This window comes from Aquarana catesbeiana, linkage group LG01 (genome assembly GCF_042186555.1).
Source record: "Aquarana catesbeiana isolate 2022-GZ linkage group LG01, ASM4218655v1, whole genome shotgun sequence".
Lineage (NCBI taxonomy): Eukaryota > Metazoa > Chordata > Amphibia > Anura > Ranidae > Aquarana > Aquarana catesbeiana.
Window position 1 is genome coordinate 275,231,985 of NC_133324.1, and position 15,858 is coordinate 275,247,842.

General features: G+C 42.2%; 1 protein-coding gene across 4 annotated transcripts in view; it reads left to right on the top strand.

Annotated features, from left to right (window-relative positions):
* GNB1L (G protein subunit beta 1 like) overlaps window positions 1-15,858 on the top strand; it is a 57,067-nt gene that overhangs the window by 17,195 nt on the left and 24,014 nt on the right. For all 4 annotated transcript variants that reach the window (XM_073628892.1, XM_073628894.1, XM_073628895.1 and 1 more), the window contains 2 exons: window positions 1,858-1,983; window positions 9,168-9,324. In XM_073628892.1, coding sequence (XP_073484993.1) covers window positions 1,858-1,983; window positions 9,168-9,324 — 283 coding nt within the window. The remainder of the gene's footprint in view (window positions 1-1,857; window positions 1,984-9,167; window positions 9,325-15,858) is intronic.

A 15,858-nucleotide genomic window follows, 5' to 3' on the forward strand; every position in this document is an offset into this window, starting at 1 on the left:
TTCATACCAGACAGCTCTCAGCACTGCCTGTCACTCATCGCGGAAGGAAAACAAAGTTTTCCTTTCGCGATGAGTGAGCCATCTCGGCGCTGGCCCCTGCGACGGGGCTCGTAGGTGTCAAATCTATGGCCTTACCAAGACCATTGTGCTACTTAAAAACAAAAAAAAAAAAAAAGTACAGCAATGTGCCTAAGGGCTCATTTACACCACTGTCTCTGCGATATGCATTTCTGCCTGCTCAGGTGCATGTGTTTTTCAGTGTGTTTGCAGTGGTTTTTCGTGTGTTTTTTTTTTTTTTTGTAATTTATTTTTCATATATTTCAATGTATTTTCTTTACTAAGTTGCATTTACACATTTTAATGCACATTTGTGGTGCATTTGCACACATTCATGCATCTTTGTGCGTGTTTTCATGCATTTGGGGACGTTCCAGTGTGGAAAAATGCATCATGCTGTACTTTTTTTTTTAAACACGCATGAAAACACTGCACTGGTGTAAACTAGGCTCATTGGAATACATTCATGGGATTGGAGACAGCAGTCATTCCAGGCAAGCATACAAATAAATTGTTAAACAAAGAACCCAACTGGATGAATAATGGCTGCGGCCTTCATTATTGGTTTTCAAACTGATTAATAATTTTAAAAAACGCATTTCACAAATAAAACTGCAAATTGTGTTAGAATAAAGTAAACCACTACTTGGTAAACAGCCTAGCCACTGAGACTTGAGCCACAATAATCCCCTTTTTTTTCTTAAATCAAAGTTTATTGACGCTCAAAGTGTACAAACCAGAACAATCAACAGACAGATTAAAGATTGACCAATGTGTACAGCCAACCAAACTACAAAAGACTACATTGTAGTAATAAGTAAGACAGTATATCTCTTATTCCGCAATAAACTTCAGCATCAAAAAACTTTATTAACTGTCCCCTTTTGTAAAAACAAAAGGGACCCACCACATCACAAGGCCGACGGCTCAGTAGGAGGGGACAGGGAGCTGCCCAGATTAATCCTTTCTGGAAACTGGCAAAAAGCACCTACACTGAGCCCTTTTCATAGGGACCACCAGGAATTCCAGAACATTCCTGGGTGTCAGATGACCTTTTTTGACTTATCCTAAGGGGACCTCCAGAAATCTAGAAGATTCCTGGGGGATCAGCTGACCCAAAGTGACCACTGGAATTGATGGGGAGAGACGTAAAAACAAAACGCCAGTAGGCGCTCCTGAAAAAGCACATGGATACCGTCTATGGGTGGAGAGTGTATAAAAGGCTGAGAGCAAAATAAAAGTCCAAGAAAAGGTCAAAAGTTTATTCCAAACAAGTTAAAAGCATGAGAAACCTGATCGGATGTTATTCAGTATTACCAGTGGTTGACCAGGCACGGGCTTGCAGCAGGAGGAATATGTCGGGGGACCCAGAAGGAAGCAGATCCTTGTTGAGAGACTGCCTGCCACGACTGAACACCAGAGGGACTCACGTCACCGCCATTGACGTCACCGGAACCCGGAGTTCAGCTGATACAGCTTTGGAATACCAAGAAGCTGATCCAGGTGTCAGAACTACATTTTTCGAGGCATGCAGTATTATGCCATTGTCTTGCAGGTTTTTTTTTTTTTCTACAGTGGTTTACTACCGCTTTAGGTTCCTCAAGTCTTTCCTGATATGTTTTATCCTTCACCATTTTTGTTCCACGTCTCTGGACTCTATTCTATCAATATCTATTTTATCAATATATTTTTATAAGTGAGGTCTCCAGAACTGGACAAATAATATGATTTATATGATTTATATTTATATGATATAATTGAAATATGCCTAATTTAAGATATGATTTTTTTTATGACCAGGTCATCCAGTGGATTAGTTCATGTTTGGAATGTAAGTACACGAAGAACAGAGACTGTACTAAATGGACATGATGGCAAATCTGTCTACTGGATCCATACTCTTCACAGCAAAGACTGTCTTATGAGGTAATAAAACCTTACAACCTATCTTATTTCTGGAAACGATAGGTACTGTTTCTGCACTACATAATTCTGTTTGAATAATTTCTTCCGTCAGCAATTTTTTGCTCTTTTAAGAGTATACTGTAATGTAGATTGTTAAAAACGTTCCTGCAAATGAGGAGGATAGCTTTATAAATACAGTATTTTCCTGACATAGACTGTAAACAAATCTTTAGATTTTTTTTTTTTCCCTCCCGGATCTAATAGGATGTAAGTTGTGCAGGACTCCATGGTGAATACATCATCCTTACATGCACATTCACAAAATTAAAAAAACTGTCTTGGTTTCTGAGCCCCAGTTCAGGCATACAAACATTACATACATGACTAAGTTCTGTACATTTACCATCAGAAAATTAGGACTGTGATTTCCTTCTTCAAGATTATTTCCAAATCTCCAGTATCTAGGTCGTCAGCCATGAATAATGGAATGGAGAACACCTTGTCCCACGTGATGAGCCCATTTTCTGTCATAATTTCAAAACAGAACCCCCTTTTTTCTATTGGACTGGGGCTAAGAAATGGGGTATTTGGACCTGCCACCTGCCAGGACTTTCTTGCACAGACTCTGGGCTATGGATTTATATTGACGACCAAGAGGAGGAAGTATGCGGTTTGGTTCATGTCTATATTCCCAATGCTAAGTATATGTTTGTGAGTGCAATTTCTTTTTTCTGTATTTTATTCAAATCATTTCGTACTGGGAGCATTTCTTTATCTGTGCCTTTGTGTATGATGCAATGGCCTGGTGATTGAAATTTACTAAAAGCAACAGACTTCAATTTGCAAGTGAAGTTGCACTCTGCAAAGGAATTTTCCCCAGAGCCTAGTGAATGAGGTAAAATACTGCTGACTTCCATCATCCAATCATGTGCAAGCAACAGAATTTATTTTATTTTATTTGCGTGTGATAGTGTATTACAGTGGGGATGGAAAGTATTCAGACCCCCTTACATTTTTCACTCTTTGTTATATTGCAGCCATTTGCTAAAATCATTTAATTTTAATTTTTTTTCCTCATTAATATACACACAGCACCCCATATTGATAGAAAAACACAGAATTGTTGACATTTTTGCAGATTTATTAAAAAAGAAAAACTGAAATATCACATGGTCCTAAATATTCAGACCCTTTGCTCAGTATTTTGATCACCCTTTTGATCTAATACAGCCATGAGTCTTTTTGGCAAAGATGCAACAAGTTTTTCACACCTGGATTTGGGGATCCTCTGCCATTCCCCCTTGCAGATCCTCTCCAGTTCTGTCAGGTTGGATGGTAAACGTTGGTGGACAGCCATTTTTAGGTCTCTCCAGAGATGCTCAATTGGGTTTAGGTCAGGGCTCTGGCTGGGCCATTCAAGAACAGTCACGGAGTTGTTGTGAAGCCACTCCTTCGTTATTTTAGCTGTGTGCTTAGGGTCGTTGTCTTGTTGGAAGGTAAACCTTCGGCCCAATCTGAGGTCCTGAGCACTCTGGAGAAGTTTTTCATCCAGAATATCCCTGTACTTGGCCGCATTCATCTTTCCCTCGATTGCAACCAAACGTCCTGTCCCTGCAGCTGAAAAACACCCCCGCAGCATGTTGCTGCCACCACCATGCTTCACTGCTGGGTCTGTATTGGACAGGTGATGAGCAGTGCCTGGTTTTCTCCACACATACCGCTTAGAATTTAGGCCAAAAAGTTCTATCTTGGTCTTATCAGACCAGAGAATCTTATTTCTCACCATCTTGGAGTCCTTCGGGTGTTTTTTAGCAAACTCCATGCAGGCTTTCATGTGTCTTGCACTGAGAAGAGGCTTCCGTCGGGCCACTCTGCCATAAAGCCCCGACTGGTGGAGGGCTGCAGTTATGGTTGACTTTCTACAACTTTCTCCCATCTCCCGACTGCATCTCTGGAGCTCAGCCACAGTGATCTTTGGGTTCTTCTTTACCTCTCTCTCACCAAGGCTCTTCTCCCTTGATAGCTCAGTTTGGCCGGACGGCCAGCTCTAGAAAGGGTTCTGGTTGTCCCAAACGTCTTCCATTTAAGGATTATGGAGGCAACTATGCTCTAGTGCAGCAGAATTTTTTTTGTAACCTTGGCCAGATCTGTGCCTTGACACAATTTTGTCTCTGAGCTCTTCAGGCAGTTCCTTTTGACCTTGTGATTCTCATTTGCTCTGGCATGCACTGTGAGCTGTAAGGTCTTATATAGACAGGTGTGTGGCTTTCCTAATCAAGTCCAATCAGTATAATCAAACACAGCTGGACTCAAATGAAGGTGTAGAACCATCTCAAGGATGATCAGAAGAAATGGACAGCACCTGAGTTAAATATATGAGTGTCACAGCAAAGGGTCTGAATACTTAGGGCCATGTGATATTTCAGTTTTTCTTTTTTAATAAATCTGCAAAAATGTCAACAATTCTTTGTTTTTCTGTCAATATGGGGTGCTGTGTGTACATTAATGAGGACTTAAATGATTTTAGCAAATGGCTGCAATATAACAAAGAGTGAAAAATTTAAGGGGGTCTGAATACTTTCCGTCCCCACTGTATTTGCAAAGTGAACATTGTATTTGTCTTTAGTAATCAACCCCTATGCTTGTATCAAGTGGCATGCTGGATCTGCAGATGACACGTGACCTGCATATGCATTATTGACAATATTGCTACTTGAAGCATATTGCAATAAGTTTTGAATGTTTAAATATTAGGTGCATGTGCTCTGAGGCAGTGAAAAATGCAGGGCATTAAAAAGAGGTTTGCATATTGCAAAAGTCCTTCTGGAATGCGTAAGGGTTGCAACAATCAGTATTATTAACAGTGGCAACATACTGGCAGAACACTTGGAGCACTTGTTTGCCTTTTACAAGATGGTAAAATGCCACATTCCCAGATTCCCCAAGGACATAATGAATCAGGTTAAAATTGTGTAACCATGTATGAAACCTATTTCGTGTAACTATTATATAAAAAACCTATTTAAGGAAATATTTCTAATGTTTGCTTTTATTTGAGAGATAACCTTCTTGTGGTCCATTTAGTATTGAATGTTTTAAAATTTTTATAGTATACACCTTGTATAATCGTTTTTTTGTTTAATTTTGTGTACTAGTCTTTAGAGGTAACTCCCAGTGTGCTGGCAAGAAATGGACAGATCATTTTAAACAAGATCCTGGAGCCCGCCTTTTATTTTTTTGGAGCCAGGGTAGATACAGTCTAGGATAGTTGTCTCGCTACTGTTGTAATTACTTGGCATGAGCCTCTGTATTTTATGCCAGTGAGATGCTATCTATTATGCCTCTGTTATCTTGGGAAATATTACATATTGCAATGCAGTATATCACATTGCACAGCTTCTAACCTATACAGGTAATGATGCGATTTTATAATTGTGTCTACATTTGTTCAAAGGCTAACTCAGTGGTCTTGTAAAATTAGATGTTATTTTATTAAAGTGATTGTAAAGTCTTATTTCTTTTCATATAAAAATAACAAGCATGTTATACTTACCTGCTCTGTTGCAGTGGATTTGCAGATCCTCCTTTTCTCAGGTCTCTCTTTGGTGCTCCTGGCCCCTCCCTCCTGTTCAATGCCCCTACGGCAAGCAGCTTGCTATGGGTGCACCCAAGCTGAGTCACAGCTCCCTGTGTCCATTCAGACACAGAGCCCCGACCCGGCCCGCCCCGCCCCCTCTCTCCCCTAATTGGCTAGCTGACTTTGAAAGCAGGGTGAGCCAATGGCGATGCTGCTGTGTCTCAGCCAATCAGGAAGGAGAATCTCGTGTGGTTTAGACACTCGTGAATATCGCTGGACAAAGAGGGACCTCAGGTAAGCGTTAGGAGGCAGCTGCACACAGAAGGCTTTTTATCTTAATAAATGCATTAAGATAAAAAAACTTCTGATTTCACAACCCCATTAAATACTCAAGTGTTCTATTTCCCAACAAGGTTGGTGCCTGCGGGTATTCATTGTTTTATCTTTGAGGCTATTATTGCTGTGTACTACTTGAAGTAAAGTGCAATGAGCAAGTAAGTTCCATTATATTCTCCAGTAATATAAATACATAATTCAAGGGGATTAGATTAACTACTGTTTGGAGTAGAAAGGAATAGAAGAAGGGGCAGCATTAGGAGCCAGTTATGCTATGTGCTGTCCAAAACATAGTGGGCAGGGGGATAACCTTATTAGTGTCCTGCTGCTGATTTATTGTCCAGCTACTGCTAGGGGAGTTTTCTTGACCATACTGCTGCAGAGGGGATGGAGCTCCCTGTTGTGTCTGGCAGGCATGCCCGGATCACAGGTTGGCTGAACAGAATTACAAATCCCTTGCTCATTTCAACTGTTTAACTAATCGGCTGTACTTTAAGCGGATCTTCACACAATATTGCAAGTTAAGCTCACTGGTTTATAAATATAGAACAGAGTGCTCAATGGACCTTTTTTTTTTTTTTTTTGCTCGTACCTTAAGATATGTGGTCCGGTTTATGTTGCCTGTGTTATGTCCCTGCAGCTGTGGGCGGGGATTTTGTGGGTATTCGCATCATTTCCTGTCCTCGCCGCACTGTCTCCTGGGATCTCGTGTTATTCATCCAGGAGTCAGTGCGGCGGAGAGCCGCCGTGAAATCTCGCGGGATTTCAACTGGATTTCATCACAACGGGGGCGGGAACTTCCTAAGACGCCACCCGTTGTGATGGCAACAAAGATGTTTACGCCGCTCGGCGCAGTTACCCCTGAGCATGTGCGGGAACCAGCAAGGAATGCTGGTATATCTACTGTACTGGAACTAGGAAGTGATTGCTTCAAATGCCCATAAGCAAGATGAAAACTGCAGTATATTATTTATATAAGTTACAATTTTAAAGAAAAACGGACATGGATGGAGGAAAAGAACACTAAAAGTGAGTGTGACATTGGAAAGATGGGAATTTTTAACTATGTAAAAAGAAAAAAAAAAAATCGGGAGTGCACATCCGCTTTAAGCTTTAAATTATTCATGTAGATCAGGAGTCTCCAAACTTGAAACAAAGGACTGGTTTACTGCCCTTCAAACATTAGGGGGCCTGACTGTGGCCTGTGGGAGTAGAAAATGCCCTGGCATTGGTGGGAGTAAACAATGCCATAGGCTTGCGGTTTATAGGTAACCATAGGAGAGACAATAGAAGAGAAAAATATATGTATTATTCATATGGTCCATATCCAGGACCGTTGTCTCTCCCATGATCACCGATAAGCTGCATCCTGTGTGTGCACGAAAAGTTCAAAAATCACAGTATACATATGGAAGATTTTTTTCTGGTTTGACAACAGTCATCATCTGAAAATTGTATCTTGCTACAATAACTCCCGAAGAAGCCGTGTTTATAGCGAAACATGTAGAGAATATAACATGTGTAGCTTGATCGACTTTCGTTCGGATCAAACATTGTTGTATGGCATCATACTATGATTTTTGGAATGACCGAATAATATTTTAATTGAAAAAATAAATGATTTTGTAAACTTGAATTATGTCAATATTTGAGCACCTAAAAAATCCTGTCCTATCTGTATATTGTCTACTGCAATTTTTGTGTCTCTTAAGTGGATTGTTAGAGGATTCTTTTTTTTTTTTTTTTTTTCATGGCTCTTTAACCAACTGATTAGTCTAGGGCAGAACCACTATTACATTTTATCTTTCATCAAATCATTGGATCAGATTTATGAAAACTGTTGGCTAGAAGTGAACTGTACTTGCAATTGCTTGTAATTTTACCCGGAAGGCAATTAACAAGTTATTGCTTTTCATGGAAACATATCTGCTGTAACCCAGTGTCTTTCAGGTTGGAGAAAAGCTTTTTCAGGGTGTCATTGTTCTATATTAATCTGAATAGTACTTTTAATGGGACAAAATTCCAAGGAAGAGGCAGTGCCAAACCATCTCTTAACAGTATGGACAATGATCCCAATTTGTCTTTCAACCAAAATCATATCCCTTCTGTAATATCGTGTTAGTTTAATGGTCCGTATGATAGCAGCGCATTACGCTTCATGTACAACGAATCTTCTGTCAACTATGCTAATTCAGCAGGTTTTCACATAGGGGTGAAATTTACTCCGTGATGGTAGTGTGGTATTTAAAAAAGCAATGATCTAAGTGATTGCTGGTGGACATGTAATTTTTGTTCTATAACGGTATATCTTTCTCTTGTGCTATTAGTTTTTTAGACTGTTAAAGTGAAACAGTAGCCATTTTTATTTTTACTATTTTTGAGCGTAGAAGGGTTAGAGCCTCTGTTTTGTTTTTTTTTAATTGTTGTCTTCCCTAGTGTGGAGATTCACTCTGGTTTTCTGTGCTGATGTCTGTTGTCCCCAGGACAGACAGTGAGGGGAAATTTCACAGTTGTCACTGGAACAGGAGGTGAAGGGAAATGTGCAGGTAAGGATACCTGTTCCTGTGGCAATTGTCTATAATGGGATTTCTTTAAAATACCGTGTGACATAAAAAATTGCAATGATCGCCATTTTATTCCCTAGGGTCTCTGCTAAATTATATATATATATATATATATATATATATATATATGTGTGTATATATATATATATATATATATATATATATATATATATAATATATATACTATAGTTATAGTTTGGGGGTTATAAGTCATTTTCTAGCAAAAAATGCTGATTTAAACTTGTAAACAAAAAGTGCCAAAAATTACTTGGTCTTCAAGTGGTTAAAAGAAAAAAAATGACTTTACAAATGCTTTAATATTGAAAGCTTTAGGCAAGAGGAAATTTCTACACATATAGACCATATGGTACTATAATTGGTGCTGGTTTGTTATAACACGAGGAGTACAAATATACAGTAAAGCTACCGAGGTTAAAGTAGATTTGGGGTCTCACTAAAAGCAACCTCACTTAGATTTAGTTATGTGACAGACAGTAGCAATGGGAGTGTTACCCAGAACACTTCCTCTTGATATCTTACATTTATGTGTATAACATAATATTTGAATCCTAATCATCCATGTAATTGATTTAGCAGGCATACCACAATATAAAAACTATATGGTTTTTCTATTGTCAATTCTAAATCGTGTAACATTGGACAAGAATTTTTCCAGAAAATGATCTTGATACGGTCAGTACATTAATAATTTCCTCCTTTTCTCCCAGTCAGGGTCGTGATCTGCAGATACATACTTGGAATTTGGCAGAAGGAAGGAATGAAGTGACTGACTCTATTGCAGTAGATAGCGTTGGTTTTTGTAAGTGCTCATTATTAAATAATGAGAATTGTTTACTAGCAATGCCAGGAAAAGAAAGCTCACAGGTAAGAAATATATGTATTTGGTTATCTTTCAAAGGACAACAGCACTTTCATTGTGAAAATGGCTAAAAGGTCTTCCTCCTTCCCAACTTTACACCAAATTAGTCATTTTTAAATAAAAAACTTTGTTAACCCATTCATTTAACTTTATATACTGTAATCCTGTGCGCTCCTGTCTCTGTGATTTAATGAAAAAATTTTGATTAAAAAAAAATGCGCCGAGCGGCGCTCTGACATCTGGTATATACTGCATTAAATGTTCAGCAGCAGGAAGGGAGGGGGCGGACACTTAACACAGAGCAGACAGGCAGGGAGGGGAGGGGGGAGAGGACGGAAGAGAGACAGGAAAGCTGTGGATGACGGAGGCACGTAAACTGACCACAGGACTGTCAGGACTCAGCAGCCATGAGATATACCGTGGTCAGTTTACAGTGGAGAACCAGGCAGGATCAGCTAGGTATTTTTAGGTGTTACAGGGTGCCAAACTACACAGCACAAGCACTGTGCTGTATAACATGCTTTAAAGGAACAGGATCTTTTTAGGGTAACACACACTTTAAAACAAACATGCTTTGCCCATGCAGTTGTATAGTGCGAGGGAGAGAAAAGAATGATTACATGTTGCTAGGGAGGCTTTGCCTTGAACTGTAGATAAGGTTACTTAGATTTTCCATGAACATTGCACTGCGCAGTTCTCTGATAGAATAGCTGCTGGTGCAGTTATGCTGTAAATGTGCCCCCATCAACCCCCAAATCTCAAATTGATCTGTTTCTGGAATATTTTCATTGTGTGACCTGCTTGGAGATGCACAGCTTTTTCCCCTGGCAGAATAGTGTTTCTTCCATGAATCTCTATTTATTCCTATTGAAAAGCAGTATATTAGTTGTCCCAACAGTGGATGACCTTTCCATAGGATTTAATGGAGATAAGCAGAAGAATCAGAGAAGAGGCTTCGCAGCTCCCAGCAGGCTACACAAGCAGGGATCATGGAGAACCGAAGACAGTTATATGACTGGGAGGTTCAGGGGTAGCTGGGAGCAGAGGGCTACAAGTACAGTTATCTTTGAAGCGTGCACTTTAACCACTTCAGCCCCGGAAGATTTGGCTGCTCAATGACCAGGCCATTTTTTGCGATGCGGCACTGTGCCGCTTTAACTGACAATTGCGCGGTCGTGCGACGTTGTACCCAAACAAAATTGATGTTCTTTATGTCCCACAAACAGAGCTTTCTTTTGGTGGTATTTGATCATCTCTGCGGTTTTTATTTTTTGCGCTGTAAACAAAAAAAGAACGACAATTTTGAAAAAAACACAATATTTTGTACTTTTTGTTATAATAATAATAATATAATAATAATTGCTTTTTTTAAAAAAAGCACATCTTTTCCTCAGTTTATACCGATATGTATTCTTCTACATATTTTTGGTAATAAGAATTGAAATAAGCATATATTGATTGGTTTGCGCAAAAGTTATACAAAATAGGGGAAAGATTTATGGCATTTTTATCTTTTTTTTTTTTTTTTTTTTTTACTAGTAATGGCGGTGATCAGCGATTTTTATCAGGACTGCAACATTATGGCGGACAGATCGGACACTTTTGGGACCATTGGCATTTATACAGCGATCAGTGCTATAACAATGCACTGATTACTGTGTAAATGTCACTGGCAAGGAAGGGGTTAACAGTAGTGGGCGATGAAGGGGTTAAATGTGTTACCTAGGGAGTGATTGTAACTGTGGGGGATGGGACTGCCTGGGTGAGGAGAGCGAACGTTGTTCATACTTAGTATGAACAACAGATCGTCTCCTCGCCCCTGACAGCACGGAGATCTGTCTGTTTACATTGACAGATCTCCGTTCTGTCTTTGTGTGGAGCGATCGCAGGTGCCCGCACGTGCATCGGCTCTGGCGTCGCGGGCGCGCCTCTGGTGGCGCGCCCCCTTAGTGGTCAAAAGTGGTCAAAAGGCGAGCCAACGTATAGCTACGATGGCTCGCCCAGGGGAGCCAACCTGCCATAGTATAACTGCAGTGGCTAGTCAGGAAGAGGTTAAAATCAATGGTAGTTGCACAAAGATGTTCTTTGAGCAACTGCACCAAAAATAATTTTGCATTGCTTAGCAAATGAATAAAAAGTGCTATTAAAAATGCACAAAAATATACTTTAGCATTTAAAAGTTTGAAAATATCTTTATTTTTTTTTAAACCACTGATCCATTTTTTAATTAAGGTACCCTAAATTGATTTAATAATATAGCCATTGCCTTGCCAATGTTGTAAATGATTATTACTGCTTGAAATGACTGATTTACAAATTATTATTTTCATATGACTCAATCATTTTTCCGGCAGCCATTTCTCCAGTGTGCTAATGGTAAACTCTCTGAGCTCATGCTTAAAGTGTTACTAAACCCACAACAGTAAAATCAGTCTGTATATGCAGAATAGCATGCTCGTTATACTCACTGTGGAACTTAATCCTCTGCATTGTGTAAAAAGTGCAAGCTTTTGTCTCAGGGTAAAGTTGGGCTTGTAAGACACTGGGATGCAACATTTGTTAAAGTGGTAGTAAACTCTTGTGTGACATTTTTACCTACAGGTAAGCTTATAATAAAGCTTACCTGTAGGTAACATTAATAACGCCAGTGTCTTAGGTGATGGACGTGTAAAGATGTCCTGTGCTGAGCTCCAAAGGGAATATCCTATATCCTATACTGGGGCAAGCCAGGCGAACCGGATCCATTCAAAGTGTCTTTTCATGGCCGAATTGAATGGTACCCGGGCCTCGTGTCCGAAGAAACGAGGTTTTACCCGTAACGCTTCTCTTTTTAGAGAGCTGGACCCCGCAGATCAGAAAATGGCTTTAAACTTCCTAATTTCTGGCGAGGTGCTTTACGGTCCCAGAACTGTTGGATCCCCCTATTCGTAGGGGGCCCCAGTCTCTGACGGTTTTTTCAAATGGAGCCCACCGTGAGAGGTGAAGATTGGGTCTGTGTAAACAGCACCCTGCAGCTGGATAAGGTAAGAGGAGATTCCACAGAATTTTTGAGTTCTAGTGGCTTTTCTCCTTTAAGGTAAATGCATGCTATGCCTATTGTGACCACCGGGGGCTGCCAAGAGCACAAACCTGCACATGCTGACTGTCTGTCTCAGTGTTTTCATCGCTGCACATGTTTTTTCTCAGCGTCTCAAGCAGGCTGCAAAAAGGTAAGATGGAAGGGGGGATTTCTCATGTTTGAATGTTCCCCCCCAGGCTAGAGAGGGGCCACAGGGGTCTAGAAAGTGGTTATACCACCCGGGCTCTGCGGCCTAATGGCCACCATCTCTGAAGATAGCCGCTCAGGCAGATCTTGTTACCAGCCTCCCCCCCTCCCCCCCCATCCCCAGCCTTTCTCCAGAAGCATGACAGGAGAGTCGGCCAGCGCGTCAGGAGAGTCGGCCAGCGCGGGAAGCGCTCGTTTTTTTCAAAACTCGAGGGGGGGGTGGTAGAGGAGGGGGCGGGACATCAGCACAGGTGCTTAGACTCTCACTCAGGCCAGCTGCAGGCTATTAAAGGCACTCTGTACAGGTGCACACAGCCTTCTGAGAGACACAGAGCTGACGGTCGCATGTAAGGTGGGAAACAGGCATTCTCCTAGGCAGCATTTACTGAAGTAACACCAGACTGAGCATTGGGTAGCAAGGCTTTTAGCCAGACTACATCGCTCAGCGGGCAGTGTTCATTTGTATACCTCACACCTTGTTGCTTTGCACTATGGGTAGATGAGGTTCAAGCACCCCAGGAACCAGAGACACTAGGGGATCTCGTTCAGGTTCTGAGGGCCCCCTGTCGGCAGCATCCTCCCCCCCTAAAGATGGGCCAGGGACGGCTAGCCAGGGAGAGCCATCGGGGTCAGGGGCTACACCTGCTTCTGGCACTTCAGCCCCTGTATATATTACACAAGAGGTTTTTTCCTCAACCAATAATGGTCTAGAGGAAAGATTAATGGCCGTGATTACGTCTTCACTCAGTGGAAGAAAACGCACTAGGCTTTCCTCTGTTCCCCAAGACCCTCAGACAGAGGAGCTCTGGGATAAAGGAGATGAATCCCTTTCAGAGGATCAGGATGGGACGGATGATTCCTCTTCCGAGGATTCAGGTGGAGAGGGACCCTCTGCAACTTCCCAAGAGGAGAAAGTCTTAGTGCAGATCCTCACTGGATTGGTCCGATCCACATTTAAGTTGCCCATACCTGAAACTGCTAAAGAATCCTCATCTGCTTTGGGGTCACTGAAACCTTTCCAAGCAGCACATGCTTTTCCTGTTCATACTTTACTTGAAAATCTCATTTATTCTGAGTGGGATCACCCAGACAAACGTTTTTTTCCGCCGAGAAAGTTTTCAACACTTTATCCGATGGAAGAAAAGTTTATTAAAATGTGGGGAATACCGGCTATTGATGCCGCCATTTCCTCCGTAAATAATAGCCTGACTTGTCCTGTAGACAATGCTCAGATGCTCAGGGATCCTGTAGATAAAAGGATGGAATCCCTATTGAAGCATGTTTTCTCCTTAGCAGGATCAGTGGCCCAACCTGCAGTAGCAGCGATTGGAGTCTGTCAATACTTAAGAGACCATGTTAAGCAGGTCATCAAAGTATTACCTGAACAGCAGGCCCAGGGGTTTGCTAACCTTCCAGCGGCCTTATGCTTTGTGGTTGACGCCATTAGAGATTCTATCGTGCAAACCTCCCGTCTTTCACTGGGGTTGGTGCATATACGTAGAATCCTATGGTTGAAAAATTGGTCAGCCGAAGCACCATGTAAGAAGCTACTGGCTGGGTTTCCATTTCGTGGTGCAAGGTTGTTTGGAGAGGACTTGGATAACTATATCAAGAGAATCTCTTGTGGGAAAAGCACCTGTCAAGAAGAAGAGTAAGCGTCCCTCTTTCAAACGGACTCTTTCCCCAGCGCCGGGGGCTTCAGCCTCCAGGCAGTCTCGACGGCCACCTCCATCGGGGTCCAGAGACAAGAGTCAACCCCAGGGACAAAAGAAGTCCTGGGGAAAGAAGCCTACTAGGCAAAACACTAAGACCTCTGCATGAGGGGGCGCCCCCGCTCACTCGAGTGGGGGGAAGACTGCGACAGTTCTCAGAGCTCTGGCAGGAGGACTTCCAGGACAGATGGGTAATCTCCACGGTAACCTTAGGGTACAAGCTGGAGTTTCAGGAATTCCCTTCTCCTCGGTTCCTCAGATCAAGTGTTCCCAGAGACCCAGAGAAGAAGCAGTCGCTCCTTCTAGCGTTAGAGCGACTTTTGTCGCAGGAGGTCATTATGATAGTTCCCGCAAAGGACCAGGGATTGGGCTTCTATTCCAACCTTTTTACGGTCCAAAAGCCAAATGGGGATGTCAGGCCCATTCTGGATTTAAGGGATCTGAACCGATTCCTAAGGATTCAATCCTTCCGCATGGAATCAATTCGAACAGTAGTTCCCACCCTGCAGGGAGCAGAATTTCTGGCATCAATAGACATCAGAGATGCATATCTGCATGTGCCCATTTTTCCTGCTCATCAGAAGTTTCTGCGCTTCGAGGTAGGAGGGCGCCATTTCCAGTTTGTGGCTCTGCCTTTCGGGATAGCCACTGCACCTCGAGTGTTCACAAAGATCTTGGCTCCTCCTCTGGCCAGATTAAGGGCTCAGGGTATAGCTGTCATAGCATACCTAGACGACCTGCTCTTGATAGACCGGTCGGTAGCCTCTTTGAATGGAAACTTGAGGACCACAGTCAGGTATCTAGAACACCTGGGTTGGATCCTCAACTTAGAAAAGTCTTTCCTAAAACCAGTAAGAAGACTGGAGTATTTAGGTCTGATTATAGATACAAGCCAGGAGAAAATATTTCTACCCCAGACAAAGATCGCTGCTTTAAGAGAGCTGATTCTGGCAGTAAGGACCAAGAAGGGTCCCTCAGTCCACCTTTGTATGAGGCTACTAGGGAAGATGGTGTCCTTATTCGAAGCAGTTCCCTATGCTCAGTTTCACTCAAGAATGTTGCAACACAGTATTCTGTCGACCTGGAACAAGGAAGTTCAGGTATTAGACTTTCCGATGCACCTGTCGCATGCGGTGCGTCAGAGCCTCAAATGGTGGCTCATACCCGAAAACCTGCAGAAGGGGAAATCCTTTCTACCGGTTACCTGGACGGTGGTAACAACAGATGCCAGCCTGTCAGGTTGGGGAGCAGTTCTGGAACAGGCTGCGGTCCAAGGGGTATGGTCCAAGACAGAGAGGACCTTACCCATCAACATTCTGGAGATCCGGGCGATACATCTAGCTCTAAAAGCCTGGACTATCAGGCTACAGGGTTGTCCGGTCAGTATCCAGTCCGACAATGCCACAGCAGTGGCTTATGTCAATCATCAGGGAGGCACCCGGAGCCGAGCTGCTCAAAAGGAGGTGAACCAGATCTTAGTCTGGGCAGAGATGCACGTGCCATGCATATCGGCAGTTTTCATCCCGGGAATAGAGAATTGGCAGGAGGACTATCTAAGTCGC